Source organism: Phycodurus eques, chromosome 6 (genome assembly GCF_024500275.1).
Source record: "Phycodurus eques isolate BA_2022a chromosome 6, UOR_Pequ_1.1, whole genome shotgun sequence".
Classification (NCBI taxonomy): Eukaryota; Metazoa; Chordata; class Actinopteri; order Syngnathiformes; family Syngnathidae; genus Phycodurus; species Phycodurus eques.
The window spans coordinates 6,708,437-6,717,845 of NC_084530.1; the positions used below are offsets into that span (position 1 = coordinate 6,708,437).

The 9,409-nt window shown below is 41.7% G+C and overlaps 1 protein-coding gene across 2 annotated transcripts in view; it reads left to right on the forward strand.

The window, feature by feature from the left end:
* The window catches only part of ctnna2 (catenin (cadherin-associated protein), alpha 2), a 338,765-nt gene extending 331,922 nt beyond the window's left edge, over positions 1-6,843 (forward strand). For both annotated transcript variants that reach the window (XM_061679158.1, XM_061679159.1), the window contains 2 exons: positions 3,917-4,051; positions 5,811-6,843. In XM_061679158.1, coding sequence (XP_061535142.1) covers positions 3,917-4,051; positions 5,811-6,098 — 423 coding nt within the window. In that variant the 3' untranslated portion in view covers positions 6,099-6,843. The remainder of the gene's footprint in view (positions 1-3,916; positions 4,052-5,810) is intronic.
* The last annotated feature ends 2,566 nt before the right edge of the window (positions 6,844-9,409 follow it).

The following is a 9,409-nucleotide window of genomic DNA, read 5'->3' on the forward strand; positions in this document are numbered from 1 at the left end:
ATATTTATAATGTACCTGTGGATAAAAAAGGGAAGCCTGTGGCCAAAATGTACACGGGCGGCATACGTACGTACGTTTGTGCCACTTACCTGCCGTTCAAATAAGCAAGCATCTTTTAACATACTGTATTGACTCAGGGAGTCGCGGCAGCTGGCTGGGAGAACCTCTCCACGTCACGACAGGTGGTGAAGCGGCAGCAGCGTTACAACGCTCAAAGTTATAATCAAGTGGATACCAGTTCTCGCAAACTACATCGGTGCGTCCTTAGCAAGTTAAGTTAACACAAACGTTAAAAGAAATTAGATCAACAAAAGCAATACAAACAGATCAGTAAGGATGAGAGGAATGCTGGGTCGTGACCATGTGACCACCCACACTGCTGCTGGCAGCCAACGGCTCCTCGAAAAGAGAGAGGTGTTGTTCATTTGCGGCAATTTTTATTGTTTTCGTTTACACAGTAATTATTGCATGACTATTTCATTGTAGGAGACTATTTTCTGCTACCGAAACGTCTTACAACTGCAGTTCGCCCCTTGCTCTGCAAAATGCCTTACTGCCGTCATCTACTTCTACGTCATTTTTGGGGGGCCACCAACTGGGCCAGAGCGGGAAATGAATTGGGCATTCACTAAATATAAAAAAAAATTAACTAATGAAGAATAAATCAAGATGTTCGAGGAGCTGACAGGCTTAATCAGCATTTTGTCATCTCCTCTAGAATTGGCTGGGGTGAAAATATTTAAAACAAAAAAGAAAACAATGTTGTGGATTTTAGCTATAAGTTAGCTATTTTTTTCCATGTACTATACTGTTTTTAATTGAAATCTGCCCCGATTTAAAACCATTTCCGCTGCAGTTAACTACTTCAAATCATGTTTACGTGTTACTCGAGAGTCATGACTGAACGTCAGCAACCCTGAACTTTGGATCATATCTAGCTAATGTGAGCAAGCTATTGAATGTGTTTTGGAACAGGTTAAGAATCTCCAGCTATTTACTGGAGAGAATACATCTTTTAGTCTGGCTGTCCATTTTACATAACGTAAAAGATACATAACATAAAGTTTTTATTGCCAAAAGTCCGCACCCCTCTCCCTCCAGCGGTTGTGTTGCTGGTCTGATATGAGAGGGCATGCTTCTCCGTGGTGAGGGAGGGGTTTGACTGAATGTCAGGCTAATCCTTAAATCATGAAACCATTCGGCGTGCACTTACATACTGTAACCAATTAACTGCTTTTTTGACATGAAATATAAATAAGAGTACGTATGTGTGCGTATTATAATTACAATGGAAAAGAAGAAGAAGGACACACGGAAGATTCAGTCGTTTGGACACCAGAGTTCACAGCATACTCCTGAATTATCCACCAGGAACACATTTTTTTTGTTTTCGGTTCATTATATTACACAAAAATATAATTACAAAAGGAACATAACAACTGACGCCTCTAGCCTGAAACAAACTCAATAATTCTAAAACATTCAGAGAGGCAAAGTCTGATGAGAAAGCAACTTACCCCACTAACAAAGAGTGCCTGGTAAGTCAATGAGCCATAGTGTTTATTTCGACAGGCAGCCTGTGGTAAAAATGGACTGTAAGTCAACAGTACAAACGGGAACAATTGTGTCATGTGTGCGTCAAACAGGCCTGAGGCAGCAATATGTATGTGTTGAAGTGTTCATGTGCCTGTAGTGTTAAGTGCAGTTACCAGTGATCACGCCCAAGGAGATGCTTCCTTGTGCCTCACTGACTGCTCTATGAGATTCAGCTGCACTCCCGGCTACATTCAGACACTTGCAGGAAGCTCCTGGCAGCCCCTTGCTTGACTGCTCTCAAAGTAGTCTTTGCTGCAAACAACATAAACCATTGCATCCAACGACACTTGTAGGTTTAAAAAAAAAACAAAAAAAAAAAAAAAAACTTGTAGGTCTGTGTTTTTCATCGTATAGTGCACTTTGAATGAAGGACTCAAGCATGTTCATTTGATAATGCTCAAAGTGAGTGGGCAGGAAACTGTACTGATGGGGGTGCACTCGCATCACAGCGATATGTTTTCCTTCCCCGACTGCCCGAGCCCACAAGCTAAGAAAATGAGCTGTGCCTTTCCCCACACAGTGCTTCTGAATGCTCTAGTTAGGCCTGTTTAATATTAAATGTCTAAAAGTAGGCTCTTGTTTCCCAGTTATGCTCACAGTGTTGGAGTAGCTGATGCAGTTCAAAACTCACCAGGGGCTTCGTTGGCCAAGACTCTGGAAGAATTCCAGAATAGAGATCAAGTAATATTTGCAAACTGTGTGATAGCTGAAGACCTGATGTGGTTATTTTCAGATTCTTTGCTGCTGGTCAAAATGTACAGGTATATTAACCTCCACCAAAAGGAGTTAGCAAGATTGCACAAAAAACTATCCAACCAATTTCCATCAAACTTTGTGGACGAAGGACCAAGAGGCCTTTAAATTTTGATATCTGAATCAAGACAAAGCTGCATGTAGAAAAAAAAAATAAAAAAATAAAAAAATCGACTTTTCATTGTTACAGTCCACTTGCGCTGGGGACATGTGGTGCAGTGACCAATAGAAGGAGCCGGATTGTAACAGTATGGCTTTGCTCATCATTATTTTCAATCAAACAAGTCAGACGGACATGTTTGTTGGAGGACTGCTGAAGATTGTATTTATTAACCCAAAGAATAACATATGCTCAAACATTGTAAGGTGATAAAACGAGGAAGCAAATGTGTGCCGCTTAGATGTTCATTAAATGTGCTAAAAAGTATTTACTTTTTAAAGCTGTAGACACATCGTTGCTACAGAAACAGGCGGCCAGCTGTTGCACCAGTTGCTTTCTCATCTTTATTCGTAGTCACAGGACTTAATGTGGCGAGACTTACCACCGGTAATATCGCTACCGAGCTTCGTAGGTGTAGACTGTTGTTCATCAGAATCAGTATTTTATGATTCGTTGTCTCGCTGCAGCAGAACTCCAATTTCCTCCTAAGCTGTCCTTCATCACGCCGCCACAGAAACAAACTGCCTGGCGTCAACATCATCTTGACTTCCCTCAGTGTGGTGTACTGCCGAGTTATCATTGGCAAAATGATGAAGCCCTGCTGTTTTTGTCTGAATAGTTTGCTGCTTTCAATTGGACACAACATGGAAACAATGAAACTTATTTTTCCGGAGATAAAAAAAAAAAAAAAAAAAAAAAAGATGCTGTTTTAAAATGGTTTCAAATGTTATTAGGTTATAATATATATAGATTACGTTCGGTCAATTAGGCAATTTGTGTTTAATTTATTCTGGCTTTAATCATTTTTGACAGCCATACGGATTAGCCATCTGCCCAATACATACAAAACCATACGGTATATAGCATGTAAATGTGTAACCTAATTTTAAATCATAAAGCACACGCATAAATCAGTTCCCTTTACAAGTGAGGCAAGATATGATGCTTCCTTCTGCAGAGATTCTGCAGAGATTGCACCCAAATATTGCACAAAAACACTTGATATTGACACGTTCTTTAGCCTTTTAGCTTTTTACTGATGAAAGCGTCATGTGGACAACATTTCAGGTCATGATCAGGTTCACGGCAAGGTCAAAGTTCTCCTGCTAACTTTAATAGTCATTGACAGAGTTACTGAACAGTGGCATCATGTCAACAGAAGGACTTTAGCCTGCTGCACATTTAACATATGATAGGCTCCAAGTAGGCAATGTGACGTTTTAAGTAACCTCAGTCCCAGCCGCATTGTTTGCACGACCAAAATACAATGTCAACACTGTGGTGCACAGAACAAGTCAGAGAAGAGTTTCCCCTCAATGGAAAGCATTTCATCCCACACGTGCCTGCTATGTAACAAGCCAGCGGCAACTCGTGACTATTATTATTTTTTTTCTTTTTACTATGCAGTGTCCTGACTCAGCCTGCAAACAAGATCTCCTTGCCTACCTACAGAGGATCGCACTGTACTGTCATCAGCTCAATATATGCAGCAAAGTGAAAGCTGAAGTGCAGAACCTGGGCGGGGAGCTCATTGTGTCTGGGGTAAGTATGCCTACTCCTCACTGCCACCTTTGGGCCATCACTACACCTAAGCAGTGTTTTATACGCTGTGCTGCAGCCCTCCCACTACATTCAGTTCAAGGTCACAGTGAAGGTTAGAGGACCAAAGCGATAGCTCTTGCGAATGAATACTGATGCCGTTGTTTCTGAGCCAATTTCATCGAATAATACTCGATCAAATGTGTGGGAGGCGTTTTATATCTCATGAACTCTGTTATCATTGTTCAACTTGTGTTCAATTAGCCTGTTTTGCTTTAGCATGTTAACAATTTATCACTAAAGAACAATTTTAAAACAAATCGGCACGTATTAGCAAACTGTGCATTTTAATAACATAGGGCCTGATCGACTAAAATCCCAATTAGCAGGTGCTAAATTGCATGTTCGCTCTCTCACTGTTGACAACAGGTGTAAAAGTGGTGAAGACCGCCATATTAAAAAGAGGGTTTTGCACTTTGTGTAGCCTTTATGGTTTTCACCTTGGAAAATTTGGCAGATCCCCGCAAGCGCAAAAGGAGTTTTGAATTCATGGAATTGGAAGTGTTAACAGAAGAGCCAAACAAACACATTAATGAGTTACAGAAAATAAATCTATCGCTGCTCTGGGAGAGGCCAACACCAATTGTCACAGGGATCTGAAATGACCCAGACGCAAGGGAATGTAGAGTTCAAAGGAGTTTTGTGATGGCATGACTCCTTCTTGTGACTGGCTCCAAGTCAACCCTTATCTACGTTCGCACCTGATGCGAAAATTCATTTTGTCTCGTGTGACCGCGTCCCTCGCACGAGTTTGATTGCTGGAGTATTTATACACACTGAACATGCATTCACTTCATTTGTGTCACATTTAATGCTCCTCCAACCTCGGTCCTCGGGAGGGGGTTTTCGCCGCGCTTGTATCTGAAGGCGGTGCGCTGTGAGCGACCCCGGTTGGTTCCTTTTTTTTTCCTTTCACCTTTCCTTAAATTACTGCCCTTCCTAGCCCGCCGGCCCCCAACTCTCACATCTGGCGAAAACCACTATCACTCATGACCGAAATTTATGTGGATATCTCTACTTATGCCCACTTCCAACTCTGAAAATATTAAAACAATCACCCCAATAGTTTGGATTTTATGGATGAGTGTTTTCATCTACATATATATATATATATATATATATATATATATATATATTGGGCCATACTTTGCCCAAGTCTGCAATCACATCAGTTTATTAATTCATTCTTGTCACAACATAACTTTGTTTCTGTTGTCAACAATGATTTTTTTTTTGGGGGGTCTAATTCGATTAAGAGAGACTCATCTGCTGCTGATCTTTGGGTTTCCCTGCACCCTCTTCATTATCTCTTTGGACTTTCATATACATGTTTATCTCGTGGGATGTGCGCGTCCTGCTGAGATGTGAACCTTTTCATGGTGGTTGACTGGAATCCACACTCATTAAAACTAAACAGTTGACTTGTCCCTGCATGTGGTCCAAGGAGGCCCACTGGCCGGTGACCCTTAAATGTCAGCCAAACAAAACAGACGGAAACAGTACACCTGACCCTGCCTCCGCTCATTAGCAGCCTCAAAAGGAAGACGTCATTTAACGAGCACTTGGTTTTATCCAACTTAATTGACAGTTGCGGCGAAGATCTCCCACCTAGCAGCGTTAATACTTCCTCATGCTCAAAACGAGCCAACGTACCGAAGAACTGACTCATTAGACTTGACCTTAAGTGTTTTTCTTTTTGCAGCTGGATAGCGCCACCTCCCTCATCCAGGCTGCCAAGAACCTCATGAACGCCGTGGTGCTGACGGTCAAAGCCTCATACGTGGCCTCCACCAAGTACCAGAAGGTGTACGGGACGGCCGCCGTCAACTCACCCGTGGTGTCCTGGCGCATGAAGGCTCCGGAGAAGAAGCCGCTCGTGAAAAGGGAGAAGCCGGAGGAGTGCCAGACTCGCGTGCGACGTGGCTCCCAGAAGAAACACATCTCCCCTGTCCAAGCCCTCAGCGAATTCAAGGCCATGGACTCATTCTAAAAAGAGATGCGATGCACACACACCCAAGAAAAGATTTACATTATGTTAACCCACCTGTTTTCCCTGCGTGTGTACTCTTTTACACCTCAGGAGGATGACAGTACATATTCAACTGCCACACTCGGGCTCCTGTGAAGACTGTGGGTCTCTTAGCACACACACGAACACACACACACACACACACACACACAACTAACACTATTTATCAATCTGATTGTAGCTTAACATGTGAAAGCCAAACTGTGATAAAAGTATGGCATTATTAAGAATACATATCAGGAAGAGGTTTTTAAAAAATGATGGCAGTTGATATTGTAGTCCTATTATTAACATGGTGCCGACTGACTGCTTGTATACACATTTAAAAAGTCTGGACGGAAATCCTGGATTGTGCTGTAGAGAAGAGACTCTTGGGGTCGGTACCTCTTTTTTTTTTTTTCTTGTTTTTTTTTCCAACTTGAAATGTAACCAGTTGTAGTAGGAATAATAACTTGTTTAAGATACCCAGAAATGTCAGCATCTAAGTAGTTCCCTTGTCCCTTCTACAGTGTTTAATCCAAAGCACGTTATCTAATTGTGTTGCCTTTTTAAAAAAAAACAATATTTAATGATGACATCACTAACTATGATAACCTTGATTGAAAGTTGTGTAGCGTATAAATATTAAACCGAGTGGTTTGACTAGTTGTGGTTTGCTCCGAAAATCCATGCATACGCTTCCTTTATCGCTAATAAATCCCTCAACTTTGCCCTCAAAGGTTCATGTTTATTTATTAGTATTGCATTTACAGGACTCAACACTTCCAAGCTGCATCACCCGGCATACTGTTTGTTGCTGCGTTGCACACTTCACTGGAAATGGGGAGTTTCCTGTCCCAAAATAATTCAATCTCTGCAGTTATTCTGATTGTTTTTTTATTTTTTTTTATTTTGCAAATCCAAGACTAAACAAAAAGGAAAGCACCAGCTACTATTAAATCAAGAGACGAGACTGTTAAACAGGAGTTGGCCTCAGTGGTATAGACTAATGCTCAGGTTTAAAGTGTGTTATCTGAGACACTGACCAAAATGGGCTGCTCCATAAGTTCAATTAAGAGTATTGAGAGTGGGTTTTCGCAGTTATTCCCCCCCCCCCAGAGGAAAAATAATTAACAAGAAAGATAGGGTGAAGAAACACTGAAAGTAGCATAACGCAACCCTAACCCTTCTCACTCCCTGAAATGTTATCGAACACTCATTTTGGGATCCACTGTTTTATGACAAAATCAAACGGTGTGTTACTAGCAACATGAGCATCGCAAAAGTTGGCATCGAAATACACCAAAGCTACATGCATCACATTCTGACACAAATATTCTACAGTTTATTTTTCCAAAGTGGTTTGGGTATCCAACTAGCCATCCATTTTCTATACCGCTGTTCCCTGTTAGGGTCACGGGGAGTGGTTAGGTTAGGCGAATACACAAAAACAAACAAATCGGATTCTCCGATAATGCGTGTAAGACTTCTTACTTTTGTTCGTAGAAGAGGCTAAGACACAACACTTTTTTTTCCCTCAAGAATATTCCGTAAATGAGGCCCGATGAGAGAGGCGTGTGTGTCGCTGATATGCTTGTTTATTTCACTTGCTTATTTCTCTTCCCCGTGTTACAGCGTCTTGGTTTTCTGCACGTTTTTGGATTTGCTATATATCATATTGCAGGTGCATATTAACATACAATAATACCCATAATGCTGATGATGGCTACTGCAAATACTGTAATTACACATTTGTGCAATACATGACAGGGCAAAGCAGATACAGCGGTGATGTTAATTGAGACTGTGGTATCTTGACTTTTGAATGGTGGATTAAAGGATCAAGTGTCATTTTTAGGGATAATTAAGGCCGTAATTGTGGAAAGTCAAATTTAAGACATTTCAAGATCAGTGGCCACCTGTTAATGCATTGAAGAGTTACATGCTATTTTACTGCTATCGTGTCACACAATTTACATAGCTCAGCCTGATCAGGATTTACTCAACCATGCGGTGGTGAACTCAAGTGAACGGTACTGTTTGGTTGAAATGAAGATCTTCAAACTTCAAACTCAAAAGGCAAGCTGCTGGTATGACTCCCATCATATCATTTCGCCGATGGCCCTTAAATGTACAAATATTTACATGTGGATGAATAGGAACTCTTTTGAGAAATCAATTCAAAGGTACAAATGTTTGTCTTTATTTTTCCTTTGACTTTTTCCTGCATAGAATGCCCTTGAGTAGCCTCATAGTCCGCCTTCGTACTATGGAGTCTTACTTTCATCGCACCACTGTCTGTTACACCACCATCCGTATGATGAACAGCGTAAGCTACGGCTCGTTGGTGTCACGGTCTCAAAGTCAACTGCTGACTATGTCAAGGCCCATAATCTCATTTTGACCAATGAAGTCCTTGTCGATCCCTCTTAAGTCTGTTGCGTTGTTCAGGGATGGAGGCTCAGAACGGGAGGGCTGAAAGGCTGCAAACACCGCTCAGTCTGCAAAGCGAGAAATCCGAGAATGTCCGTGGCATTCAGCAGCTCTCCAAAACAAGTGCATGCCTCGAATGAGCTTGTCTGAGACATGACTGGAATTCCACGCCACTGTGAATTAGTTCTGTTTAAGAGTGTGACACATTAATTTTCCCATGCAGCCCTTGGAGGCATGTTGTCGCACCTTCCAGTCTTCGCTTCACAGCACCCTGATCTGAAATCAAAAGTATCGACGAGGACGATATATCCTGTGTTTTAGCAAAATGCATTGCTTCGGCCCCTGGAAATGAATACAGCTCTATTTTTGTGTGCTCATTGTGCGGCTAATGGCTATTAAACACGACATGCGTCAGGCATCCGCGCCACAACAAAGTACTCGGTATTTAGGAAACAGCGCCGAAAGGGACACATTGTTACACAGTCCAGTTAATGGAGGGATTAATTCCTTAAAGCCTGTGACACTGGCTACCTGTAAAGCAATAATCCTTGTGTGCATGCATCTTGTGTGCTGTAAATGAAACATGACAGACTGCATCGGAAAAGAAACATCTTTTGTCTTCTGAACTTCCTGGTTGCATGCTTACTTAGTCGTCGCCGCTGAACTCCACTCTCATTTAAAGTTCCGCTGAAGTCATTTTCCTTTTTTCTTTCGAAACACATTACGATTTAGTACTGAATCGTTGAGATTAAAACTCTTTTTCACCATCTCAGCTGGCCAGATTTTTTGGGCTGGGCTAAAACTAGCCCGGCGATGAAAGAGGGCTTGGGCGTATGCTTTCTGCCATGAGTACTTTCACC